General features: G+C 51.2%; 2 protein-coding genes across 5 annotated transcripts in view; one reads left to right on the top strand and one right to left on the bottom strand.

Moving 5' to 3' along the window:
• Positions 1-515: 515 nt before the first annotated feature.
• LARP7 (La ribonucleoprotein 7, transcriptional regulator) lies at positions 516-18704 on the bottom strand. Of its 4 annotated transcripts, none has more exons than XM_081093100.1 (14): positions 18540-18671; positions 14134-14407; positions 12837-13040; positions 11989-12089; positions 11827-11910; positions 11572-11736; positions 11388-11481; positions 10959-11312; positions 10736-10880; positions 9109-9260; positions 8183-8301; positions 5617-5776; positions 5351-5442; positions 516-855 (listed from the first exon to the last, which is right to left on the bottom strand). In XM_081093100.1, the coding sequence occupies exons 3-14, from the start codon at positions 13036-13038 to the stop codon at positions 775-777; spliced, it is 1749 nt and encodes a 582-aa protein (XP_080949226.1). In that variant the 5' UTR covers positions 13039-13040; positions 14134-14407; positions 18540-18671; the 3' UTR covers positions 516-774. The 4 variants fall into 4 exon arrangements, with proteins under 4 accessions (XP_080949226.1, XP_080949228.1, XP_080949227.1 ...); XM_081093102.1 differs by lacking the exon at positions 18540-18671 and adding an exon at positions 18325-18402; XM_081093101.1 differs by lacking the exon at positions 14134-14407 and having other exon boundaries at positions 18540-18704.
• Positions 18705-21722: 3018 nt separating this feature from the next.
• The window catches only part of ZGRF1 (zinc finger GRF-type containing 1), a gene marked incomplete at both ends in the record, with an annotated part of 50821 nt that continues 44546 nt past the window's right edge, over positions 21723-27997 (top strand). The window contains 3 exons of the mRNA XM_081091295.1: positions 21723-21743; positions 23063-23143; positions 26830-26889. Coding sequence (XP_080947421.1) covers positions 21723-21743; positions 23063-23143; positions 26830-26889 — 162 coding nt within the window. The remainder of the gene's footprint in view (positions 21744-23062; positions 23144-26829; positions 26890-27997) is intronic.

Below are 27997 nucleotides of genomic sequence, written 5' to 3'. Positions count from 1 at the left end.
AGCCGGCACAGGCCGGGGTGGGGTGGGGGGCGACGGCTCCAGCCTGGGAGTCCCTCAGCGAGGCCTCACGCAGGTTCCATGTTCTCCCCTGTGAGTTCACAATCCTCTGAGCGCCACCAGCGTCTACAGATGCAATTAAATTCAAAACATCGTGGCGTGTGGGGACGGCTACCGTTTGGATGCAGGGCAGTTAACTGGTTAATTAATAGCATTTGTATGTTTTATTTTTGTCTTCATTTATGGAGACAAACTCAGTACTTTTAAAATGTAATGTTTTAATTGGAAGCAGTTCATGTGGCCTGTTCAGCGGGAACGCGGAGGGGCAGAGAACAGCCCACGGAATAAAAAGGCCGCACATCTGTCTGCACACACCAGCCTGACGCGACACCCAGGACATGGAAGCTACAAAATGGCAAGTGCAGTGAGCGCCTGCACATTTCCCTAAACTGCATCTTAACGTAGTACTGATTTTTTCCGGCACGTTATTTAGTGATATAAACAAACAAAATTAATGATAATGTTCAAAGCATTTATTTACTAAATCAATGAGGTTGATTTATGTACGAGCATTTCAACAAATAAAATGTTTAATGAAAAAATCCTAGTATACAATGTACTTGTCTCTAGGAAAAAAAAATCTTATTTACAAGTTATTTTAGATAAAATGTGGGTTTAAAAAAAACATTCATCAGGCATTACTAGCATAATAAAAATGGGTTTCTTCAGAACAGCTCCAGCATCCAGTGAAATCTTAAGAGGTGAATGAAAATTTTTTCAATTATATTGAGAAAATCTAATATGTTTACTTGCTTGTTGAGTCTTTTCGAGTCTAATCTTTTCAGCTTTGGCGATTAACTACGGAGAAAGAAATCAGAAATTAGAATGTATTGGATACCTAAACACAAACAAAATATAATTATGTCTAGGAAAATTTCACAACTATCATCAGCTTGAATAAAATATTTCCAAAAGGGGAGAGGAAGACGAGTGAGACAATTAGGCTTAGGCCGCGTCAGTCACAGAGAGAACCATCAGGTGTGGTTTATAGTGTAAGAGGCGCTCAATCTTCCAATCACCCCCCCCCTTAGTTCCAGATGACTGAACATTTTCCAATGAAAAGGAGCCACACTCCCTGCAGCTGCGTTGGTTACCTGCGGGTCAGGACCCACCCTGTTAGCTGCCCGCCCGCCCCCGCCCCCCGCACCTCGGCGTCAGTCCTGACGCTAAGTCACTCCTACAGGCCTGTGGGCAGCCAGGACACTGAGCTTGAGAATCATGTGCTACTGGGACGAGACGGCGTATTTCGGGCAGAGTGCCACACAAAGCTCTGCTTACAAATTTGAAAACTAAAATCTCAAACACAGCCCTGGCTGGGAGGCTCTGTTGGCTGGAGCGTCACCCCATAACCCAAAGGTTGCAGGTTCAATTCCCAGTCAGGCTGCGAGTTCAATCCCTGGTCAGGGCTGGGCAACCAATGGAAGCTTCTCTCTCATATTGTTGTCTTTCTCCCCACCGTTCTCTTAAAACAAAAACAAAAACAAAAACATATCCTCGGATGAGGAAATAAATACATAAACAAACAAATAAATGTCACAAGTACGGTCTACTATTGAAAATACTTATTACGCCAGAACACAAACACGTCAATATTTTCAAAGAAGGCATGAAATTATGTGGTATGAAGATCATTTAAAATAACTAAATATTCCACAAGCTTTCTTTTTTAACCCTCACCAGAGGATTTTTCTGTTGACTTTTTAAAAAAAATATATTTTTGTTGCTTTCAGAGAGGAAAGGAGAGAGAGAGAGAGAGATAGAAACATCCATGATGAGAGAGAATCATGGATTGGCTGCCTCCTGCACGCCCCACACTGGGGATGTGCCCACAACCCAGGCCTGTGCCCTGGACCGGAATCAAACCTGGGACCTTTCAGTTCGCAGGCTGACGCTCTATCCACTGAGCAACACCGGCTAGGTCAGCCACTGACTTTTTGTAGAGAGCGGCAGGGAGTGAGGGAGGCAGAGGGGGAGAGAGACACATCACTGTGAGAGACAACTGCCTGCCCCCATGTGCCTGACTGGGGCAAGGATTGAGCCTGCAACCCAGTGCACGCCCTGGACCAGGAATCAAACTCTTGACCAGCCGTGGGCAAACTACGGCCCATGGCCGGATCCGGCCCGTTTGAAATGAATAAAACTAAAAAAAAAAAAAGACCGTACCCTTTTATGTAATGATGTTTACTCTGAATTTATATTAGTTCACACAAACACTCCATCCATGCTTTTGTTCCGGCCTCCGGTCCAGTTTAAGAACCCACTGTGGCCCTCGAGTCAAAAAGTTTGCCCATCCCTGCCCTTGACCCTTTGGTGTGCGGTCCGACCCTCTAACCACTTAGCAACACTGGCCAGGGCCCAAAAGCTTTCTTTCTTTTTTTTTTTTTTAAATATATTTTATTGATTTTTTACAGAGAGGAAGGGAGAGGGATAGAGAGCTAGAAACATCAATGAGAGAGAAACACTGATCAGCTGCCTCCTGCACACTCCCCACTGGGGATGTGCCCGCAACCCAGGTACACGCCCTTGACCGGAATCGAATCCAGGACCCTTCAGTCCGCAGGCCGACGCCCTATCCACTGAGCCAAACTGGTCAGGGCCCAAAAGCTTTCTTGATAAAAACATCTTAAATATTTAGCTTTGGTAGAAATGAAAATCTCATTCTCATAAAAACACAGATTCGAATGAGCAATCGCCCACCGACACAGTTTCTTTAAAGTGTGTGGTGACAGGACGCCACTGGCAGGAAGTCGCTGTGGGTCACCCCGAAAGCCCGTTCCTCCCGAGGCGAGGCCAGGTGACAACGGCCACTCCAGCTCCCTCGTCGATCCGTGAACTATGCTCTCCCCTGCTGAGCGTCCGACACACCAGTCGTGCAGGAAAAACCCGTTTTGATAAAAAGCAACACAAAATGAAAACAGGAGGGTGAGTGGGTGGGAGGTAACCCACCACAGACCTCTTACGTGTGTGTCCATAACCCACAGGCATGGACAGTTAGGGGGGGGAGGCCTGGGGAGGGGGTAGGGGCAGGCTGGAGGGATTCATGGGGGAAAAGGGGGACAAATGAAACACTTTCAACAGTAAAGACTAAAAATATTACCATTTACTCTAAGAGCTACAGGGAAAGGAGAGAAGCCTCACTCTGCACCATGTGCTCCCGGTGATGGCCACAGGCACCGACCGGGTCTGGCAGGAACGGGGAGGCCGTGTGGGCAGACCTCCAGTCCCTCACCGACTGGGAGCGTCATCTCATTTCCCCGCAGGAGACGCTACCCGCAGGGGGGCAGGGGCAGAACGTGAGTGTCCTTCCCCTCTTCCCACCAGGACTCAGGAAACTGTCCCCACTGCCCACACCGCGATGTGGAAACAAAGCCCAGGATTCACGGCAGCGCTCTCCCCCCGTGGACGACGGGCTGTCAGGCAGGTCTGTGTCACCGTCTGGCATACCTTCTGGGAACCCTCAGCGCCCGCCCGAGAGGCCTGTCCGGCCCCCCAGCGGCACTGCCCCCGCCCCCAGGAACCCGGCTCCCTGGGCCGAGGCCGCAGACGCCCGGGCCCTGGTCTACTCCGCGCGGCACTGTCCGCACCCGCTGCGCGGCCACTCGCGGAGTCCTCACTGGTGGCAACAGGAACGGGCCCTCGGAAATAAACGAAATGAGCCAGAAAGGAGGCTGTGAACTGATCACGGCCCAGCCTCTCCTCCCAACTGCGACCTGGTGTGGCTCCCGCGTTCCACTTCGGACGGGAGCCCACGGGCGGCCTCCCTGGCGGGGCTGGATGTGGCTGAAGGTGCAGCAGGTGAGGGGGTCGGAAAAGAGCCCGCGCTCCCCACCGGCCGTCGCTGGGCTCCATTCACAAAACGCCCAAGTCAATCTTTTTCCTCGCCTCAAACTTAGGAAAATGGGATCTTTCTGAAAAACAAAATTACTAATTCCTAGTTCTACAAACATACAATTTAAATAAAGCGACACACCAACTGGAAGATAAACATTATTTAACTAAGTGGTTTCATTTCAGGGCCGAGTTCTGGATTAGCGACTTTAACATTTAAATAGCCTCATGCAGGCTTTCAAATTAACACCTCCCAGAGCCCAGCGCCCCCAGGAAGGAGGAAGGCCCCCTGGGAGCAGTGTCTGCCTGCAGAGGCAGATTTCACACAGACCGGGGGTCACCTCCCCCAAACCACCTCCATCCCAATGGAGGCGGGTGAAGCGAGGCTGAGGAAAAACACCCGATTTTTAAGGTGAAGGAGGAAAGAATTTTATAAATTCGAGCCCAAGCCGACAATCCTGGAATACAGAAAGCATGACTTTTCAAGTGCCAACCAATGACATAAGAATGCACATCTTCGCTGAAGCCGGTTTGGCTCAGTGGATAGAGCGTCAGCCTGCAGACTGAAAGGTCCCAGGTTCGATTCTGATCAAGGGCATGTACCTGGGTTGCGGGCACATCCCCTGTGGGAGATGTGCAGGAGGCAGCTGATCGATGTTTTTCACCCTCTCTCTCTCCCTTCCTCTCTGTGGAAAATCAATAAAATATATTTAAAAAAAAATGCACATCTTCATAGGCTTTTCTGACTTTTACAATATACACTTTAAAATTTTGATAATAGTAATTTAGTTATTATGTGCCCTGTTCTGTTCTAAGCACTTTAAGATGCACTAACCTTTACATATATAATAATCTGTTTTAAAATAATAAGCTTGACATCTCACTAGAAACAATAATTTACTCAGTGTACCTTAAAATAAAATTACTGAACGAGAAGCTTGCTTTAAATTACTTACTGTATTGAAAGTTGTTTTTATCGACTATGCAGAGAAAAAGCGATACGGCTTATCACTGCTCAGGGAGCCACACTCCAAAAGGCTCTCACCTTGTCTCTGGAGGCTCCTGTCCTTAGAGACCACACTCTACACACGCTGTGTTTCCACCTTAAGTGAATGTTTAAATGACCGCTTACCCCCAGCTGAAAGCCCAGCGCTCAGAGAGCAGGACTGCTCTAAGTCAGCACACAAGTTAAAAAAAAAAAAGGCCAAAGGGAAAACGCTAAATTAAAATCATGCACCCTCCTGAGGAAATAATTCCAATTCTGTGTATTTCAAAATCTAGAAAATAAGTGTTCCCTCAACCTCAAGCTCAGTGCAGGCCGCGTAAACCCGCCACCTACTGCAAACCCAGGCTGTTGTGCGCCTGCGCGTGACTCCAGAGGCGCGTCAGACTTCGGACACGCTTAGGCTGCCCCCAGCTCCCAGCCACGCAAAGAACCGCGAAGCTAAATAAAATCAGCCGCTACCTTCTCGGTGCCTCTTTTCTTCTCGCGGGGCTGGTTCAGCTTGGCCTGCCGGTCCACCAGAATCTTCTGCCAGTACCTCTGCTCATGGTCACCTGAAAACACAGGGCACACGGAGAAACACGCTCGGGGCTCTGCGCCCCAGCAGCGCTGAAGTTCACGGCCACGGTGCGCGTGAGAGCGCAGAGGAGACCGGACTCATTAGCCAGACTCAGAGCGTCACAGTCCCCCCAACAGGCAGCTGAGAGGGAAGGTCCCCGCGGCTTTACCTGCGAGAACCTCGAGTTTCCAGCAGTGCTGCTTCTGCAGGTCCGCGCTCGCGCTCAGGACGGCCTGGGCGTCCTCGGGAGACTTAAACCGCACGTGGCACTCGGTGTCTCCGTCCAGCAGGTCCACGTACACCACCTCCGAGACGGTGGCCAGCGTGTCCTGCCGCACAGGGAGAGGGGGATGAGCAAAGCGTCTCACACCCGGCGGCGTGTCCCCCAGGGCTCTGTCAGAACGCGCTATTCCGCCTGAAGCCTCAATGAGAACGACCCTACATTAAGCATTTCCTCTGAAATATGTACAAACGCTCTTAGAAGCCTCACAGGGACACCCGAGAACCCAGTCAACATCGCCTCTAATCGTAACTTCCCTTATGCCACTGCACCTTTCACCTCCCCCGAGGGGAGACCTGTCCGGGGAGCACAGACGTGCAGCAGAGCGCACCACACCCGCCCGCCCGTCCACAAGAGGGGCGCCCCGTCCGGGAGCCGACAGAATAAGGGCTGGAATTAAAAACAAAATAGAAAGAGCCTCCACGGATTGGGGAAGAGGAGTGCTACCCCTCACCCGTACACTTGTGACTTCTGACTTAAAATATACATGAAAATATTCAACTTCTTGTAACAACTCATGCAAAAGAAGGTTTCAGTGAACCTACACAAATCCGAGGTTCCTGGGCGGTCTTTGAAAATACAGCCCAAAGCTCTTCCTCTTTGATGAGATACCTGAACCACCTCTGCTGAACAAGCCTGCCACCCAGACCCAGGGGCAGCTTCCCCACCTCGCCTGCTGGGAGGGCAGATTAACAAGATTCCTGCATTCCCAGCAGGCCCCTCAGCAAACGCAGGCGATTATGCAGGAATGTCACACCAGGTCTTCATTTATCAGTCTCCGTTCATGAAGCTAAACAAACAGCTAAGGATTCCCAGCCAAAAACAGGGCCTTATCCATCTGGTCCCCTGCAGTTTTGACCCAAAAATTCAAGCCACAAGTAATTCAGGTTGCTCTGAGATGTTGGATTTTTAAGGTCTGATTGACACAGAACTGAGAAACACCTGGAAAGACTACTGCATCACAGACGAGGAGAAAAGCTTATTAGTTAAGAATGAAGCTTACATATATAAAGACCTGTGAGTCTGTGGAAACAGGGACTAAGTCTTACCTCATCCCATTCCTATCATCCTGCCTATCACACAGAGGCACTCATGTTCGCTAAGTCAGTGAGAAAGAAGACATACTGGTCAATTCTCCCATTTCTGTACCTCGCTAACAGCACTAACTTAGGGACTAGGCAAGAAACACAATCGGTTTCAAGTTGGAAAAGTTGGACTCTGCAATGGAAGCACAGCCATGTGACTGATTTATGTGACTGGTTTATAGTGGCCCCTTTCAAAAGACATTTACTGAAAGCCATCGTCACGTCGGGGTGCCCTTGGAATGACAATGAGCCTGGCAACCCCATGGCAAGCACAAACAGCCGCCACCTCCTCCCAATCGGTTTTGTTCCAGCAAAATGCAAGTAACCGGGAACTTGATTCATAGTTACTTTATGATTTCGATGATCATGAATGAAGAATTTGTAATCGACATAAATTTATGCTATTCATTCCAAATGACAAACCGAATGATTTTTCTATTAAATCTTAATAGAAAAACCAACCAACTCAAGCACAGCAGCACTTCCAAGTTCGGTCTTATCCCTGTGTGTGAAGTTCTGTTTTGCCACAACGCTCTGCAAGTTGGGAGTGTCCGAGTGGGCCTGACCACACCCTCACCCACAGGCTAGGTCTAGGAGCTCCTCACCGAGGTGTCAGCGAGAGCTGCGGACTTGCAGGAAAGCGTTCACACCGATCACAGTGAGCAACCTCAAAGGTTATGCAGGTAAAACGTGACTGGTATGAGGATGCAAAACCAAAACAACTCAACATGATGCTGAAAGTCAGTATAAAAACGTAAATACATTTGCTCTGTTACATTTCTTTCAAGAAAAAAATTTCAATTTCAATTCATTAACAGACAAAAATAAACTAAGTTCATGCAAAGAAAAAAATATACATATTATCTCTTTTATTCCAAACAGTTTTGACTTTAGGCAAAAGACAACTTAGGAGTCTGTTCAAAGCTAAGAACACCAATGAAAAGAAATCACAAATTATTTCGTTTGTTCCAAAATCTGACAGCAGACGATTAGGATTTTAGAGTAATTCCAGACCAACTCCACTGCCGACTGAATCTTGAGCACGTGTCGGCACTACCCTTCTAACACCCATCTCTCTGAAAAGAAAAGCCCCGAGGAGGAGCACCAGGGAGGCGCTCTGCTGCAGCCCGCCCTCAGCTAAGAAGGACTCAGCCCCCGGGCACCGGCCAGGGCACCACGGACAGACCGAAGAATTCAGTCTTTCGATTCTGCTCTGGTCACATTTCAGAGTGGCTCTGGAATAAACCCTGCAAGGACTTTCCCAGAGGAACGGGCCCTGATCGGATTGGCTGTGTTTCCCAAATGCCCCCATTTCCACAGGGAGCCCTGAGGAGGAAGGAGGGACAAGCAGCCGGGACGCTGTGGCTCACCCTGACGAGCTTCCTGCCGGGCAGGGGCTCCGGGCTGACGATCTTCACGATCACGCCGGCCGTGAACTGCGGCCCCGCCGCCTGCGCCTTCTCCGGGGGACGGCCCTCCTCACTGCTCGCTGCCGATGGAGCAGAAAAGACCAGGAAGCACTATTACCCTCAGCCATTTAACACCTAGGCCTCTCTACACCGCCATCATTGTTTCTTAGGCTGCTTTAAAAAATTAGTTTACTTAATTTAAACTTAATTGTAACATAATTTATGTAATTAAGAAAGTTACACATTGTAAATCATTGGGGTTCATAATAGGCCTCCCTGACAAAAATCACACTGCTAAATGCAGATTACCATGAAATACAGAAACTGTAATCACTGTAAATGCAAACTGTTACTTTTAGAACACTTGTAACATCTTCCCCCCAAAATGCCCATCTTCCCTGAACCAAAAAAACCAAAAAGTACCTAGATAAACAGGCATGGGATAATAAAGAATATATAATAATTCAGATGTGAAAATTTATTTTCATTATAGGAATTTAACATATATCCTAATATTATAAATTTCATAGGAATCTCATTTGGTGTTGTTTCTGCTTGTGGTTAATACTATGAAATAAATTTACAAGTGCGAAATTACAATCTTTGTTTACACAAACAATTCATAAAGTAGGCACTCATTACTAAATCTGACTAACAATGAGAACTAGAGAAAACTTAAATAACAGATTAGGAAACATACTGTTTAAATAAGCTCTTCAAATGTTCTTATATCAAGAATGTCACACATCTGAATAACTTGCCAAATCAGTAATTTCTGTAATGATTACTGTATAATTAAGTTTCTAAAAATTAAAGTTCAGCCTATAACTCCAAAATAGCATTTTAGTGTATAATACAATATAATGTTACAAAAATTATCATTTTACTTTTTTCATTTTTCAGTCCAGGCTTATCAGTTACTCCATGGTCTACTTCCATTTCTGACTCCAATTTCATTTGGGATATTGTTTTTTTTAACGCAGCCATACTGGCTTTTTGCAGGGCTAAATACTCTTTTTTCAAATCCATCCATTCACTCCTGTAAGAAAAGAAAAGTACATTAGAAATAGCAGATGACTACGGACGTCCCCTCACAATGATTCACATCGCCCCGCGAGCAGGCAAAGGGAGGGCCCAGGCCAGCACCCAGATGGACCGGCATCGATTTGCCAGATCAGTTCCTACGTCTACTTCAATGATTTGAACTTTTGGAAATAAAGGCTTTGAATTAATTAACTGCTAACATTTTCTACAACAGTCATTTCTGGGGGAGAAGGACAGACTGAAATCGAAAGACTCAGATTACTGTTAAACTGCTCCCAATTTCAGAGATAACATTCCTTCGTGTTTACAGGAACGAAAAGGAATTCCTAAGAGGGAAAAGGCACCCCCTGGAAGCAACGTATTTACATGCATTTAACATGCAGATGCTTCTTCAAACAGCTGGAGCCCCTCCAGGGAGGAGCACAATGGCCCTGTGGGCTCCTGGAAGCCTCATTGTTAACCCTAATCTGCGCCATCAAACACACAGATAGCAGAGTTTTGAGGAGGAGGAGATCTTCTGGTGACGGTTTAGCTGTAACATTGACATCTGTATACTTCAAAAAAAAAAAAAAAATCCCGACCCAGCCAGGATCCGACCTTCCTGAGCTGAGGCATTAGAATAACAAAAGGCCCTTAATGATTCCCTCAGATAAAGGCAGTTAAGGAATTCAGAGCTAAGGATCCTATAAATACAGGAGCCCCAAGTCCTTGCCCTTTACCCTTCCCAGGAGGACAGGACGGTAACAACTTTCTTCTGAAAGGTATGCTGCTTGCGTGTCCCTCCGTGGCCCCCACCCCGGCGCCCGTGGGCTCCCCTCCACTTTAACATGGAAATGCTCTCTGTGACCTAAGTAGTAAGTGCTTCCATGTTTTAGTAGAGGTGAGTCCAGCTGTCCCTCGGCTGCCGCCCAGCAACTAGCCTGTTCCCAGAGGCGCGGGGGGCCCCTCTGCTTTAACCTGGGGGCACCTGCTGTGTAAAGCAAAAGTAAGTGCTTCCATGTTTCAGTGGAGGTGTCCCCACACCCACACCGTGTTTTGGGCCCAAATCTGTTTTCTACTCACTTTCAGGTTAAAGCCAGTCAGGACCGCAAGGCTTCCCAGGACTGGGCTCCCCACCACTTAAACGTGGATGTACTTGCTTTGGAACCAGAGAAGTAAGTGCTTCCATGTTTCAGTGATGGTGAGTCTCGCTGTGCCTGTTCCCAAGCGCACAAGCCTGGCCTGCGGTCGGGCATTTCAGCGGAACCCTTCAGCCTCTAAGGACACCCACCACTTTAACATGGAGGCATTTGCTCGACAGACGGAAATAAGTGCTTCCATGTTTCAGTGTGGTTGTTGCTTGGTCCCCGTCACCCTGCCGCGCAGACCTGGCTGCAGGCCGGCACTGTCGCTAATGTGCAACTCTGTACGCGACCTGGAATTGCACTTTAGCAATGGTGCCGGCCTGGCCGCCGCGACCGGCGCACTCACTTGGGCAGCACGCGCAGGGGGATCACCTCCTCGCCCATCTTGTGCCGCTCCTTGTGCTTCTTCTTGTGCTTCCGCTTTGCTTTCAGGAGCGACCCGTCCTTTACGTCGCCCGCCTCCTTCTCCTCTTCCGTGGAGACCTCCAGATCTTTCAGGAAAAGACAGGAATCAGGTGGTAAGTCAGCCGGATCTGTCGAGCCCCGACCGTGAGCGAAGTCGGAAATACCTTTGTTTTCTTTGGACACTTGGGAGGCTTTCTTCGGTTTGTCCTTCTGGGCCGTCTTCCTGACTTTGGGCCTGGGAGCCGGGCACCCTGCGTCCTCGGAGCTGCTCCGCTTCCTCTTCTCCGCGCGCCCCGAAGGCAAACCGGCCGCGTCAGCTCTAACCCGCTTTTTCTTCTTCTTTGAGGGTGGCTTTTGGGGTTCGGCGCCCTCCCCTTCGGAGCCGTCCGACGCGGCCCTGGGCCCCTTCGCCTCGCAGGCGCCGCTCTCCTTGCCTGTGTCCACGGTCGCCTCTTTGGCCGGGACACCGTCTTCCTTCTTCACCCGGACTTTCTTCTTCTTCTTCTTTTTCTTTTCTTCTGTAACAATGCTCCCATCAGTTCTCACTTCCCTGCAGCCACGTCCACTTACAATATTTTTATTTAAATACTCACCAGCTACTCCCAGGGCAGGAATGGGCTTATTTTTCACTGTTTTAGGAAATATCCCAGGTTTCCTTGGTGCTTCCTCTGGTGGGTTATTAAGAAACTGAAATGAAATCAGCAAAAATTTCTTCTAATTAAAATGCGTGATAATTTTATTTTGCTCATTTTTTTTCTTTTTAGGCTCCGGACCCACCTCAATAGCTTTTGCTGCCTGTTCTTTTGTCTCAAATTCCACAAAGGCAAATCCCTTCGGGTCTCCCGTGGACTTGTAGTGTGGGATGCTCACATACACGACGTTGCCGCATTTCCCAAACACTCTCTCGATCCAGCTGTGATTGACATTTTTGGGAAGTAGCTCCTACAATGAATTGGTGACATTATTAATAATGCTCTCACTCTTCTCACCCCAGGGCGACACGTCTTCCCTTGTCTCCCAGGACAGGCTTACCACATACACGGTCCGCTCGTCCTCGTCCGGGGGCTTCTCGCCCAGGGGCTGCTTCCTCCTGATCCGGGTGCCTTCCAAGTCCAGCTGCGAAGCACACAGTTACTGAGCGGCTGAGTTTTTATGTAATTGTGTGGTAATTTATGTGATATAAACTGTTCTTACCTCGACAACAGCTGAACTTTTCAGTGCTCTGGCTATTAACTTTTTGTCAGTGGTCAATTTTTTCATTTTGTTAAAAGACACCAGAAGCGATATATCAACATCTAATAAAAATGTAAAAGTGAACAAAAATAAACTTTCAATCTGCTCCTGTTACCATCATGGTTGAAACCCTGTCCCATTTGAATTCTTAATGTCTCCTTTTAAAACTGAGTATAAAACCTTAAACTTTATTAGTTTTAAAATGCTTTCTTGGGACATGCCTCTAGTGCAGTGGTTCTCAACCTTCCCAATGCCGTGACCCTTTAATACAGTTCCTCATGTTGTGGTGACCCCCAATTTCATTGTTACAAATTGAACATAATTAAAGCATAGTGATTAATCACAAAAACAGTATGGAATTATATATGTGTTTTCCGATGGTCTTAGGCGACACCTGTGAAAGGGTCGTTCGACCCCCAAAGGGGTCACAACCCACAGGTTGAGAACCGCTGCTCTCGTGCCTGTCCATTTTTTCTTAAAGTCCTTATAGGTGCATAATTCCACAAATCTGCACAACCCCAAGTCACTGTCCATCACCATGCCTATCAATCACCATTATACGCTGTACCTCCCCCATCTCCACTCACTATGCTGCCATCCGTGTCCATGCGTTTTCTCAATCCAGTCTAGTGTGCACAACATGTTTATATAATGTAGTGTGTATACACCACACATAACACAGTAACACGGAAGAACTAAGTAAAACAGTGCACAATTCATGCAATCGCATGCTATGTCAGCAGTAAACAGGCCGGTACATCCGAGGCAGTGCAGCTGGACACCGGGTCCGCTGACACGGACGCACTTACAGCCGTCGCCGGACTTCTCTATCTGCTCGCGGAGAAACCTGTCCTTGTGGAGGTTGGCGTCCCCGAACCAGAAGTCCACCTGCTTGGTGATGTCCGCGAGCACCTGCTTCACCCGAGAACGCTTCTTCTTCTCAGCCTCTTTCTTCTTCTCAGCGCTCTCCTCTGCCGTCGCCGGTTCTTGTTCTCCTCTTTCGGGCTCCATTCCTGTGAATTAACGAGTAAACGTGTACGTCTGGTGATCGGGCTCCATTCCTGTGAATTAACGAGTAAACGTGTACGTCTGGTGACAGAGAGGTAATCCGGTGAGTAAACTTTCACTGGCTGGCAGTTCATGTAAAAATGTTTAGCTTTTCCCACTGGCCTTTAAGACGTAAACTTTTAGAACATCCTGCCTCAGACACAGGTCAAATAGGCCTTTGAAACTGCAGGCCTAGACGATTCTATGTAAAATGGCACTTAGCTACACTTTGAGTCAGTAAGTCAAAGTGTACGATGGAGGAACTCAGACATTTCATCTCAACAGACCTCAAAAATGTGTTTACATTTTTAAATACAACCGCCTGTGAGACAGTGGGTTCCTGACTGAATGGTAAAGTGTCTCTTTCTCCTCACTAAGCAGAGCTTCGCAGGGAAGCTGCGGAATGGCCCTTCTCGGGTGACAGACCACCCCAGGACTCACTTCTTGGGCACCAGTTCCCAACCCCCTCCCTTCAAGTTCTCCTGGCACCTCCTTTGCCCCTGGGCTCCGGCCTCAGTCCTGGGCTGCTCTTGCTCTGAAACCCCCTAGGTGCCTGGCTGCTCCCTTGCTTGCGGAATCAAGTCTTGTTCACACGCCTCTCCAGGGAGGGCTCCTTCCACAACTCTATGTAAAACCGCACGTTTCTGGACAGTTTCTGTCTCCGCACCTGACGGCCCATCGCATGCAGCGCTTGTTTGCTCTGTACCCTCCCTAGAGTGCGGGCTGGAGGAACCCGTGCTTCTTGTGTTAGTTACGGATGCATCCACCCCGTCCCTGGCACACAGGAGTCACTCTTAATGCCGTCACTAGAGGTACATGCACACACATGCACACACGCGTGCGCCCAGGCTGACCACTGGGTCGGATGATGCCGGCCGGCCTGAGGGTAACCGGTCTCACTGAAGATGGTTTTCTTGGAAACAGGAGAGTTAGGACCTATCTCTCCAGCCCCTCTCGGCTGGCGGGCAGGCCGTGGGCCCATGTGACCACAATGACATGACAGATGGGAGGGTGAAGGGGGCTAAAGCTTTCACGCACCAGAGGAGCCTCCACACTGACCTTTATCCGTGGAAGCCACAGGCTGGGCTGGGGGCGTGCGGAAGGGCAGGCCTCCGAGAGGAAACGCTGCCCCTCTCCACCTGCTGCCTCTGCCCCGTAGAGCTCAGCAAACAGGGCAGGAGATGGAAGCCCATCTGCGTCTCAGTCTCAGCAAGGCCCTGCACCCGCGGGCAGCAGATGCGGCGACAGGGCAGCCAGAGCCCCCGTCACCCTCCAAAGTCAACCCGAGAGAACTCGGCCTGAGAACCGGCTTCCTCGGTCAGCGAGGTGCGGACTGTAACACAGACACGTAAGGAAGCATTAATTTACGTGATGCCCGCATCACACAGAATGCAGCTCCAGGTCAGAACCAGTCATCAGAAACCACAGGTGTCCTGGTGCTGCAGCGCGTCCCCACCTGGTCCCACCTGGTCCCATGCAGGTGACACGGAACACACATCAGCTGCACCGTCTGACCCAGCGGTTCTTAACCTGTGGGTTCTCAACCTGTGGGTTCTCAACCTGTGGGGCGCGACCCCTTTGGCGGTCGAACGGCCCTTTCACAGGGGTCGCCTAAGACATCCTGCGTATCAGATATTTACAAGACGATTCATCACAGTAGCAACATTACAGTGATGAAGCAGCAACGACAATAATGTTATGGTTGGGCCACAGCATGAGGAGCTGTATTTAAAAGGGCCAGAAGGTTGAGAACCGCGGGTCTTCCTCATGCAGCTCCCAGGGGGTTTCCCCTTCAGTCTCCCTTTCTGGACCCTCCCACCCGCCCCCCTGGGTTCAGCTGGGCTCCCTCTGACCCACAGGGATCCTTCCGGAGGGTCCCAGCTCTCAGCTGCCTGACTCGATGCTGACAGTTTACCATCTAAATTCTCCAGCCCTGACTTCTCCCGAGCTCACCACTCTAACATTCAACGGCGCGATCTCTGCCTGTTTATCCAAACTTCATCTCAAGTTTAAAATGGGAAAACTAAACTCAAGTTTTAGCAAACTTGGGCTTTGTCTAGTTTTCCATCTCAGACCCAAGTAGGAACTGCAGGCGGGCAGAGCCCGAGTCACCTAATCCTTTCCTCACACCAGACAGCTCCTCAGGGCCCAGCTGGCGTGTGCCCTGCCTGGACGATGCAGGGCGCCCACCGAGGCCTGCTCCCGCCTCCCCCATTAGCACCGACCCACCAGCAGCAGCCGGAAAAGCACCGAGGCATGGAAAGCAGGGCAGGTCCACCTCCTGCACCAAGTCCTCGACTGTGATCACACTCAGAATGAACCCAAGGCCCTTCGGGGGCCTACAAGGCCGCGTCCTTCTGCCCGGGGGTGTCGCCCTAACTCCATCTCTGACACCTGCTGTGACTCGCGGCCACCAGGACCAGGGGCTTCCCGCGAAGGCCACGCCCACCTCAAGGCCTGCACAGCACAGGGATCACTTCCTGGTTCACTCAGGTCCCTGCAAAGGTCACCAGCTCAGAGGCGTTCTCTTCGACCAAATCTAACCTATCCCCGTCCTGCTAACCTCAACCCCTGCACAACCCGTCACCACCGTCCATCCTGTCTCCTCTGATCACCGCCTGGAATTACAGTTGTGTCTCCCCCAGACTAAACACTGTCAGGGCAGGGACTGGAGCTTGGCCACAACCTATGTGTCTGCTGAATAATTAAACAACGTATTTTAAAGGATTTTACCAACTGTCAGGTGTAAGCATTACAAACCCTTTTGGGGGGGGGGGGGGGTAGGACTGTAAATAAAATCCAAATGAAGCCCCTGCTTATCCCACGGCAGGTCCCAGGGCGAGCGTCCCCCTGAGCCAGCTCTCCAAGCCTCTGCTGTCAGGGCTGCCACCCGAGGAAGTAGCGACAGAAAGTCACAGTCTCCCAGGAACCAGACGGTCCCCCATCCTCGCATCTCAGCCCAGGGAATCTCCTTGCCGTCCTCCTCCTAAGGATTCATTTCGGGGCTTGAATCAAGTCGGGGACTCTTGCCCGGGTACATAACATGCCTGCACGTGTGCTCTGTAGATAAACAAACAGGCCTTCCTTTAGAGCAGCGGTTCTCAGCCTGTGGGTCCCGACCCCTTTGGGGGTCCAACGACCCTTTCACAGGGGTCGCCTAAAACCATGGGAAAACACATCTATAATTACGTACTGTTTTGTGATTAATCACTGTGCTTTAATTATGTTCAATTTGTAACCATGAAATTGGGGGTCACCACATGAGGAGCTGTATTAAAGGGCCGCGGTGTTAGGAAGGTTGAGAACCACTGCTTTAGAGGAAGCCATGGACTAAACAGAAGGCAACCACCTGGCACGAGGCATTACCTCTGCTACTCAGGCCTGCGCTTCTAGTGAAGGACCCACAGTCCACGGAGTTAATCAGCCAAACCATTTACTAGCTGCGTGGGCTCTGAGCACGTTACCTCTTCTCTCTCTGAGCTCTATGAGATGTGGGTAAAACCCGTACCCATGTAATAGGGTTTTACGAAGATTAATCGAAACAGTGTACATATGCCCTAGCGGGTTTGGCTCAGTGCTTAGGGCGTCGGCCCAATTCCGGGCAGGCCACAGGCCCGGGTTGCGGACTCCATCCCCAGTGGGGGGCGTGCAGGAGGCAGCCGGTCCGTGATCCTCCCTCATCACTGACGTTTCTCTCTCCCTTCCTCTCTGAAATCAATAAAGGTGCATTTAAAAAAGGTGTCCATACAGCACTTCCAACTGCTGCTACGCAGCACACCCTCAGTGGCACGGAACCATCGCCGCCGATCCCTTAGCAACCTGTCCCCACGCCCCGGCCACGCGCCCCGGGGGTCGGCTCTCACGTCCACCCGGTGTTCCCCGCAGCCGCGGTCACCGCAGCCCGGGACGGTCCGTGCAGCTCGCCCGCACGTCTCACTGTGTGGCCGGGACGGTAAGGCGTTCACTAGGATCCCTTAGCTTGGCCACGACCTATGCGTCTGCTGAACAATTAAACAACGTATTTTAGAGGATTTGACCAAGCTGCCAGGTGTTAAGCATTACAAGCTCTTTTTGTTCGGGGCGGGGAGGGGGGGTTATAAGTGCTTTCCGGGCCATCTCACAGCAGAACACGGATTTTCCAGGAGCTACTGAGGGACGCGGTGACCGCGAACGGCTTTAAACAAGGAATAAACCGTATTGTGTGACCGCGCCCGTCCGTCCGTCCACACAGGCCATTCTACCTGCTCACAACCCACAAGCCGTTTCCTCCAACTTCCTGTGGCAGAGGTTCCGAGCTGCGAGGGGACACAGCCCTGGGAGCTGGGGACCCCCCCGGACCCCCCCCCCCTCGCCTCCGGCCCCCAGGCCTCCAGTCCACGTTCTGGCTGGAATGGGAGCGAGTTTCAGGAATTCCCGGGAATCCCATGAACGTCTTCCATGGTGCATTTTATTTTTTTTTTATATTTTATTGGTTTTTTACAGAGAGGAAGGGAGAGGGAGAGAGTTAGAAACACTGATCAGCTGTCTCCTGCACGCCCCCTACTGGGGATGTGCCCGCAACCGAGGTCCATGCCCTTGGCCGGAATCGAACCCGGGACCCTTCAGTCCGCAGGCCGGCGCTCTATCCACTGAGCCACACCGGCCAGGGCTCTCCCACGGCGCATTTCAATGGAAAGGTGGCCACTGGTCCTGCGCGCAAAATGGACACGTGTCCACGATCTTTAAGCAACGAGCCAGGGAACTAGTTACGCGTTAAAACCAGCTCAAAGGAAAACCTAAAAACCAGATGCACGAATATGCTAGTAAGCGGTGTATGTGAAGGCGGACATAAGCTTGTTCACCGATGCAAACCGGGTGAGGGCAACGGCCGCAGAACTAGCGGCCAAGCGGCCCCGGGGGAGCGAGGCGCCCCGGCCGCGAGGAGCCCTGGGCAGACGCCCGGCGTCTCTCCGGAACATCCCGCAGGCGCACTGAGTGCACAGCGTTCGGACACCGGCAGGCACTTCCCCGGGGAGGCCCCTGGCCTGGAGGGCTCGTCAGGGCGACCGGGCGCTCCGAGGCCGAGAGCCCCGGCCCTGCGCGCGCGACCGCCTCCTCACCGCGGCTCAACCTCCAAGGCCCGGCCCCGCCTCGGCTCCCCAAACCCCTGCGCGAGGGCCCCGGCCCCGCACGCCGCGCTCACGGGGACAAGGGCCCAGGCCCAGGCCAAAAAGGACTTGGTTAGAAGACACAGGTCCTCCCTCCCGTTACCCTAGCGCCCCGGGCTCCAGTCCGTGACGCAGCGTCACTTCCGCGTGCCCCGCCCTCGCCCTTCCGCGCCGACTCCGCGCGTGCGCACTGACGGGCTCGCCGGGAGGGGGGAGGGAGAGGGGGGAGGGGAAGGGGGCGGGGCACGAGGGAGACAGACGACAGGGCGCACGGACCTCCGCGCCCCTCGGTGGCCCCAGAGTCCCCTCGGGACTTACTCCGTTCAGTCTCCAAAATGCAGGCCAGCGCCTGCGTCCTCCAGCGCTTTCCGTCTCCCGAGTCTCACAGTCGTGGTTGTGACGCGTCATAGGACGCGCGACACGGCTCTCTGGGCGCCTCCTGGACGTCCCGAAGCGCAGCGCGTCGCTACGTCTCCGTCGTGCGGCTCGCGGGGCGGGGCCTCGGGGCACGCGACCAATGAGGAGTTTGATTGGCGGGCGGAGTCGGCCGCGCGAGCGGAGCGCTGGGCCGGCGCTATGGATGTCCCGGGGTGGTGACGTCACGGCGCTTGGCGGGAGAATTGGAAGCGGGTTTTGCGTCGCGTGTGGGGAAGGCGAGCGGTGCCCGGCTTTCCGGGACTGAGGGCGCGGAGCCGAGGCGGCGTCCCTGACCTGGGTAAGGGACGAGAGAGCCGCCCCCGAGCGGACGGCGAGGACGCCCTGCGGCCGGTGGCCCCGGGTCTGCAGCCCCCGGATGTGTGAGGTGGGAGGGCCCGTCTTCACCGTCACCGGTTACACAGAGTCTCGGCCAAGGAAATGGGGCTTCTCCTTATTGTGATGTGGTGTTTTTTTTAATTGTAGTTTTTGGGTTTTTAAAAAATATATTTCTTATTGGTTTCAGAGAGAAAGGGAGAGAGAGAGCAACATCAGTGATGAGAGAGTCGCGGATCGGCTGCCTCCTGCACTCCCCGGTGGGAATGGAGCCCGCAACCCCTGCCTGTGCCCCGACCGGAACCCAACCGTGACCTCCAGGTTCAGAGGTCGAAGTTCAACCCCGAGCCACCCTGGCGGGACAGGACAGGACGTTGGGTTCCGTGGGCCGTTGATGGGTCGGGAAACAGTGGCCGCCCTGGCCCGAGCGCACAGCCACGTGGGCGTGCATGGCGCTCACTTGTGTGGTCCCCCGGGAACGTGGGGGTCCCCACCCCTTTGGAACCTCTTGGCGGGGGCGCCCCGGAATCGCCCGGCTCCAGGTGCGGGTGGACGGGGCCTGCGGAGGCCTCCCGGCCCCCCCCCAACCCCCCCGTAGTGCGCAGGCCGCGGGGGTCGCGTTCCCCAAAGGCCTGCGTTTTGTGCCGGGAGCCGTGCCGCGGAGCCGGTGTGTGTCCCGCTCGCCCGCCCCGAGCAGCTGTGAACCCTGAACCCTGAGTCAGGCGGACGGCCACCAGCCGAAAGCCCTGGGGCGCCGCCTGCCGGCCTCGAGGGGAAGTGCGGCCGCGCGAGTCCTGCCGCCATTCCTCGCGTTCACAGCCTCCTCTCGCCGCCGTCGCACCCTGGACCCTGACGCGGCCCCGGGAGGGGGGTCCCCGCACCCCATCCCGCCTGCGGGCCTCGCGGGCCGGTGCGGTGGGTTCCTGTTCGGAGGCCCCGCCCGCACCCGCCCTGGCCGCTGGGGGCGCCGCCTGCCGCTCGGCCGCGCGCTCCAGGAGCCTTGTTGGGCGCCCTGGCCCCTGCGCTCATCCCTGTCGCATTGATGCATTTATTTACTTGTTTATCTTTAAATACGTTTTTATTTATTTCAGAGAGGGAGAGAGAGAAAGGTCAGTGTTGAGAACCATGCATCGGCTGCCTCCTGCACGCCCCGCAGTGGGGACTGAGCCCGCAGCCCGGGCCTTGCCCTTAGCCCGGAATCGAACCCGGGACCCTTCCGGGCCGACGCTCTATCCACCGAGCCACACTGGCCAGGGCCACTTTAAAAAAATTTTTTTTAAAAAAATATATTTCTCTAATGATTTCAGAGAGGAAGGGAGAAGGAGAGATAGAAACACCAATGATGAGAGAGAATCATTGATTGGCTCCCTAGTGGGGGTGGAGCCCGCAACCCAGCACATGCCCTTGGCCGGCATCGAACCTGGGACCTCCCACTCCGCAGGCCGGCGCTCTATCCACGGATCCACACTGGCGAGGGCTAATTTTTTTTTTTTAAACGCAGTTTTATTACAGAAAAGCTCCCTGCAGCAGGGAGGGGGCCCAAGAGGGTTGCCCTCCTGTCACATTAAAGTGTTTGCATTTTTATTGATGTCAGACAGGAAGGGGGAGAGAGAGAGACATCAGTGACGAGGGGAGAATCATTCATCGGCTGCCGCCTGCACGCCCCACAGGGGGGGGATCTAGCCCGCAGCCCGGGCTCGAGCCTGACCAGGAGCCACGCGGGCTGGGCTGTTCCTGTTACATTTTATTGTAATTACTGTTCATCACTCCACGGCACTGAGCATTTCTTGAGGTTAGGGATGGTGTTTTGTGCATTTGAGTCTGGCACCTGGGAAGAGCTAAGTAAATGTATCTAATGTATAAGTAATATGCCGGCGGTCTATTTTACACGTGTGAACGAGAAATGGAACCCAGAATCGCCGATCGCAGCCTTATCGAGCCCTCCCAGGGCTTCTCGGGCGGTGCTCAGACTCAAGCGTGCATCACTTGCCCCCCCTCCCCGGGCTCCTTGAAAGACTGCGGGGCCCTGACCCCACCCTCCTGTGTAGTAAGTCCTGGTGGAACCAAGGATTTTAATTTCTGACTAGTTTCCAGCTGATGCTGATGGCCCAGGGGTCATGGCTTGCAACCAAGGCTTTAGGGGACACATAATTTTCTTTTATCGTCTCTATTTACTTCTTCGCCAGCAATGGCTTTAGATTTCCAAATTTGCCCGCAATAACAGCTTTATCCAGCGGCCTGGGATAATTACAGGACCCGTTGCCACGACATTGAAAAGATCTTTTCCTTGCAGAGGAATTATGTAGATCCGACTGTACGACGTAAAAGGAGAAATGTAAAAAAACAAGGGGGCCCTCTTGTGACCATAGCAATTCAGAAGCCAAGAGTCCAAGCTCCTTCCATCAGGGACCCAGCCTGGGGCGGGCATCATTTGTGGTAGGTGGTGCGGCGCTGGGAGAGCTGGTGCCGACTGCTAATCATCACATATCCTGCTTCCTTCCTTTCCCACGGCGGCGTCGCTGACGGGGTCTCAGTGCCGGGTAACTTGGCCCCACCTGTTCCCCTTGGTAGTTACAGCGTCACAGAGCTCTGATTCCTCGGGGCGAGAGTTTGTGAGAAGATTGTATTTGATACTTATTCATTTCGTCAGGGTTGAGTATTCTTTGTCATTTTTCAATTTAGGTGTTCTAAATGGTTGAATAACCACTGATTATTTCTGGACCTGACTGGTTTATAACTTCAGAAGAAACCATGGGAAGCCAAGAATTTATTGTAAGTCTTTGTTTTTCTTCCACATTTTACAGATGTTGCTAGAGTTGCCAGATTGAGAAAAAACAAACAAAAAACCCCAAAACAAACAACCCCCCCCAAAAACCCCAAACCTAAAAGCAGGACATTCAGTTACATTTGGATTTTAGATAGTGAAAGTTGTTAGTATGAGCGTGTCTGTCTCAAGCGTTGCCCTGGATTTTAACTGGCAGCCCTATCTCTTGTCGCCTGTTCACATTGTTATACAAAGTCCTTTGGAACAAAATCTCAGGGAGCTTGGGACCAGGGAACAGTCTTTCTCTTGAAGAACGGACGTGCCTCTTTTAGGTGCATCCGTGGTCTTACATTGTTTGGTCTCAGGATCCTTTCCTACTCTTGAAAACTATTGAGGACCCTAAGAATTTTTGATTATGGGGCTTATAGTGATGTCTTTCATATTAGAAATTATAACAAAATTTTAAAAATACGTATTTACTAAAAATAATAAACTCATTACATTTAACGTAAATTACATTTAAAAAAAATGTTTTATTGATTTTTTTACAGAGAAGAAGGGGGAGAGACAGAGAGAGAAACATCGATCAGCTGCCTCCTGCACATCTCCCACCGGGGATGTGCCCACAACCCAGGTACATGCCCTTGACCGGAATCGAACCTGGGACCCTTCAGTCCGCAGGCCGACGCTCTATCTACTGAGCCAAACCGGTTCCGGCCGTAAATTACATTTTTAAAGAAAATAGCTACATTTTCCAAAAACAATAACAAAGAAACATTGACAAGAGTAGCATTGATGTACATATTTTGCATGTCCCTTTGACATTGGATTTAATTCTCAGCTCTGCTTCTGCATGCAATCGGAAATTGAATCTTACACTGTTGCACATAAATAACCTGCACTTAACTCCACTGTGCTTCCCGGAAGGAATGAGAGGGAGGAGGCAAGTAGCTCCATGAAGATAGTCCTGACCTCACAGACCCCTGGGAAGTCTTGGGGACCTCCAGGCGGCTCTGCACAGATCATGTGTGCTGTGTAACCAGCACATTTCCCGTGCCCGCTGATGACAAGAAGCTCAAAATTACGTTTGTTACCAGTTAACTTCAGTTTTTATTTAGAATTTACTTCTCCTTTCTCCACCCCCTTGCCTTTTGCTGCCTAGTTTCCTTTTTCTTAAATGGGTTTATTTTGTTATTGTTATGCTATCTCTGCTTTTATATTGGTAAAAGATGTCCTAAGTATATTTTTTGGTAGAAGGGTATAAACTACGTAACATTTAACATACATATATAGAAACCATTTCTTCACTTTGTGCTTTTGGAAATAGGTACTGTATACTCATCAAAAGGCGAAGAAGTCAAAAGTGTGGCAAGATGGAACTTTGAAGATCGCTCACCTAGGAAACAAAGTAAGTGCAAAGCGCCCAGGGCAGAGCCGAAGCTGCGTTTAGTTTCGGGAGCTGCAGTCTGCACGAGGCCATGCCCAGTGGAGAGGGCCGGTCCCATAGTGGACATCTCCATGTCCAAGTCATGTTCTTGTCCTTTTCTTAATTGAACTTATTGGGGTAACATTGGTTAATTCTTCTCATTTAAATAGATGAATGTTTAGCCTTCCCCCTCCTACATTTTTTTATTCATTTATCTTAAACTAATAAATTCATTCACTGTTTGATGCTATTCTGTGTACTTTTTTTCTTTATATTGTTCCTATTTGGTTAGGGTCAAGTCTTCAAAATCCTACAGATTTAGTCTTATATTAAAACTAGTGGCCCGGTGCACAGATTCGTGCACATTGAAAGGAAATTAATTAGAAGAAATATTTTAATATCACTATCTGCCCTTTCTCTATAATAGAAGTGTCAACCAAATTCACGACCGACAATGACAGATCGGAGCACATGCGTGCGATGGGCGCCAGCGAGAGCTTTCACGTATCACACATGCGCGAGTCAGCGTTTATTTTTAAGTTGCCAGTGCGTGTCATATGTACCGGACGGTCGGTCACCTAGCCTTTTATATATAGAGAAGGCATCTGATTGGATTCTGAGTATCCATCACGTCTTCTTGTGATACAAAATCATAATACTAAGGTCAGGCTAGTGGTGTCCACTTTATCTTCAGTTGTCACGTGTTTATTGTGTGCGTTGTACACCTCACACTGGAAGGTGATAGGAAAACAAGATGAATGCAAGGTAGCACCAGAGATTCTCTGGCCCAGGAAAGGTACCGATCTCAGTCTCTCCTCGGCCACTGCTTCCCCTGCTTCTCTCGCGCTCGTAATGCCTTTTCTCCGTCTGTCCAGATCTTACCGTCTCCATTAATGGCGCCATCACCCAACAAGCATTGCTGGTGGGCGGTGGGTCAGTGAGGTCAGCTGTGGAGTCGGCGTGGAGAGCTGTCCTGCCAGGCAGGCCTCGCTGGCGGCCGGCTCTCCGCCTGGTGGGCGTGTAACCTGGGCAGGTTATTTAGCCCCCGGGCCTCTAGTGTCTTTCTGAATGGGGACAGTGACACTGTGACCTTGTCCCGAGGGTTAAACGAGGAGCATGTAGACCTCTGGCACGCCACCTGGCTCGCTGTCAGCAGGCGTCTCTGTCAGGCGTCGGATGGTGACTGGTGCTGCAGTTTCTGTCGTGAGGGGCTTTTGTCTAAGCATGAGGATCATACTCGGTACAGGTATATGTTCAGGGCTCTGATAACGAAGGACGGACATCAAACTCTCACTCTGGTTAGGAGTCTTTCCCGATGAAGCGTTTGCTTTGGACACAAAATTGGTAGGTTGTGGGAAGAGGGGCCGCAGATGGGCCGTAGCTGCAACACGGAGGTAGAGAACGGTAGGCGAGGTGAGGGCTACAGGCACCGGTTGTGGCTGGAGTGAGGCCCGTGTGGGGCAGTGGCAGCAGCCGCATCATGATGGACGGAGAGCACAGCTCGAGGAGCAGAAGAGTGACAGCCATGTTCCATGTCAGGAAATTATTTTGGCAACAGTGTCAGACAGAACCTTTAAGTTCTGAAGGATGCAAGTCAGATTGGACTTAGGGAGACAGTTGTCGTGAAGGGACAGCAGTAATATGGACACAGAGTGATGGGGTCTGACTAAGTGAGAGGGGTGACTAGTGAGACGTTAGGAAAAGAGCATAGAATCTTAAGGTCTCGATACGGAAGGTAAGGAGGCTCCAAAATCAGCTTCCGGTTTCCGTACGATTGACGATTGACGTACTTGTCAGGGCATCTCCAGAAAGAACGCCAGCTCGGAGGGAACTCGGAGGCTGGGCTCCGTCTGAACGCACTGAGTTTCAGGTCGTGGAGACAGTCAGGTGACCGGCGTGGGGACCTGGACTCAGGAGCGTCCGAGCTGCTGAAGGGAGTGTGTGGCTTTTGGGTGCTGCTTGCAGCTCCTGGAGTGGATTCATTGGTTCATTTATTCCACAGTTTTTGAGCTTCTGTTCTGAGTTACACACTGTTCTGAGGGATGCTGCAGGGAACAAAGATAAACCCCTGGCTTTGTGGCAGTCACATGGAGGAGACGGACCAGCATGTCCAGGGGGTTAGGCAGACCACCGGGAGGAGGGGAGCAAGGGTGAGGTGGACACAGAAGGGCCTCTGGGGCCTCCCTGGTCTCTGTGAGGACTGCTGCTCTCATTCTGTGGGGCTGTGGCGACCGAGGAAGGGTTGAGCAGAGACGTGACACCGTGTGATTTGTGTGGAAGATGATGTTCAGGGCGGGGCACAGGCTGTAAAGGGGAGAGGAGAGAGCCCTTGGAGACACCCGTTTTTTAACAGCTTTACTGACATACAATTCACACACTTTTTTTAAAAAAAATTGATTTCAGAACAGAAGGAGAGGTAGAGAGCGAGATAGAAAGAAAGAGAGAGAGGATCATTGACCGGCTGCCTCCTGCACGCCCCACACTAGGGATCGAGCCCACAACCTGGGCATGTGCCCCGACTGGGAGTCAAACTGTGACCTCCTGGTTCATAGGTCGACAACCATTGAGCTGCATTGGCCGGGCCACACACTTTCAATTCACCCATTTAGAGTACACAGTTCAGTGGGTCTTAGTGTATTCACAGAGCTTTGCAATCACCAGGATATAACTTTAGGGCCTTTTTGTCACCCCCCCCCCAATCCCATATCCATGGGGAGTCACCACTCGGTATGTGACCCAGCCCTCAGCAGCCACTGACCTGCTGGCTGCCGGGAGCTGTGCCTGTTCCGCCTGTCACGTGACTGCCGTCCCGGACCCTGCGGGCCTCTGCCAGCTTCTCGTGATGCCATGCCGCAGTGTCCATCCGTGTTGACTGTATCGGTGCTTTATTCCTCTTTCTGGCTGAGTAATGTTCTGGTGTGTGGATTTCCCACACTTTCCTTATCCCCTCGTCAGCTGACAGACATCTGAGCGGTTTCCTCGGTTTGGCTGTTAGGAATAATGTGGTGTGAACATCTGTGTGCAAGCTTTTGAGAACATGTTTTCCGTTTCTCTACTGCCCAGGCGTGGAATTGCTGGGTGTGGGTCCCTCTGCGTTTAATTGTTGAGGAACTGCCAAACCCCCCAAGCGATGGGAACAGCGATACTGGAAGGGCTAGTGGAGGGACTGCTGCGAGTGGCTGCAGAGACACAGGAGCAACCTCCTGGCTCCCTGGCCCCTGTCCCCGTGCCCAGCCCTGTCCTCGCCCTGATCCCCCCGACCGCAGCAGTCTTCACACGCCCCGTCTGGGTGCTGCCCAGCTCCACCCCAAGGTCAGGGCGGGGACTAACTTTAGTTTCTCGTGTGCCTTCGAAGCTCTCTTCGCAGAGTGAGTGACATTGGAGACAGACACACTTCCTCATCCACGTTAACAAAGTGGGCGGTCCTTTCCTGCTGCTTCCCGCACGCCCCACACTGGGGTTGGAGCCCACAACCCGGGCCTGTGCCCTGACCGGGATTCGAACGGTGACCTGGGTCACATGTCGACAACCACTGAGCCACACTGGCTGGGCGATCCTTTCCTTACATGGTTTACTTACAGAACACTCTTAGATTTTCTACTGAAGATGTTTAAGAAAAGCAGAATTATGTTGTGCCCCGTTTTAACATTTATTTTGTTTTAATATAGGCGATTTTATATGATGACAAAGGAGAACGCTTGGAGAGTTTATTTCTGACGCGCCTTGAGGTATTTTAATGTGTCTGTCTTATTTTTTAATTTTTACTTGTTGATTTTAGAGAGGAAGGAGTGAGAGAGGGAGAGAGGATGTTGGTCTGTTGTCCCACCATTCGTGCATTCTTTGGTTGATTGTTGCATGTGCCCTGACGGGGGATCGCCCCGAAGCTGTGGTGGATCCGGACAGTCTCTAACCGTCTGAGCTGCCTGGCCAGGGGGTGTCCACCGCATTTTTAAGTATTGTTTTACGGTATCTCTTTAAGAATTTTTTTACGAATGTTAAAAAGTACAGTCAAGACAGTAATACTAATAATTACAGCGAGTGTTTCCTGAGCACTTATTAGCCAGATTCTGTGCTAAAAGCGTTTAGATGTTGTCTGATTTGATGTTTATGTAGCCCTGTGGTTGCGGGTTAGGCGTGCCGCACTGAAGCTTAGGTAGCTTGCCCACATTTGCGTGGCCGTGGTGGGGCTGGGGTGGGCCCAGGCGTGCCTCTAGTCCGGCTCTATGCTGTGGTTTTGGTAGGCAGAGAACCACAGTGGGAACTGTTTTGTGGAATTATTCCTACTTACAATCTTGTCTCATGCATTGTTCCTGTGTTTTTCTCTGTTGGAGGAGAAGGGAGGGGAACTAAAGGCATTTTAGTGTAATGAGTAAGGATAACGGGTTGTGCTTTCCGGGTCATTTCCCCCTTTCAGACACTCGTGCAGCTCAGCCGTGCGTCTGACTCTGCTGTGACACCCAGGCTGGGCAGACGCTGGGCTGGGCGGGGCTGCGCCCTGGGAAGATGCCCAGCCGTTAGTGCAGTGACTGAAGGGTCAGGATGCATCTTGTCGTTGTGCTGGTTTGGGCCATGGTATTAAATCTACTTGTAAATTTTACATGACACTAATAGTGCGTGTGGTATTTCTATCTTTATCAAAAGAGGGTCTAAAAGCACTGTTTTAATAGGTGATTCATTGGTGGTAACTGTTATTATTTCATTTAGAATAATTTAACTAATTAAGCACATTCTCTGTGATAATACACAGATTTTTATCAACTAGGTTGATTTTTTTTATGCTGCAGTCCGAGATGGTGGCTAGCGCTATACTTAGCTGGTTAAGATGCTTTTTTGGAA

Source organism: Myotis nattereri (genome assembly GCF_964212035.1).
Source record: "Myotis nattereri genome assembly, chromosome: 5".
NCBI lineage: Eukaryota > Metazoa > Chordata > Mammalia > Chiroptera > Vespertilionidae > Myotis > Myotis nattereri.
This window is presented reverse-complemented; position numbering and strand designations above follow the sequence as displayed.

What these genes read in the sequence shown, in the direction of transcription:
- LARP7 (XM_081093099.1), bottom strand. Translation starts at nt 13,038, where the DNA reads ATGGAGCCCGAAAGAGGAGAACAAGAACCGGCGACGGCAGAGGAGAGC. An exon ending in ACGAGCGGACCGTGTATGTG is followed by an intron (nt 11,737 to 11,826) that starts GTAAGCCTGTCC and finishes AATTCATTGTAG; the next exon opens with GAGCTACTTCCCAAAAATGT. An exon ending in AGGCAGCAAAAGCTATTGAG is followed by an intron (nt 11,482 to 11,571) that starts GTGGGTCCGGAG and finishes ATTTCATTTCAG; the next exon opens with TTTCTTAATAACCCACCAGA.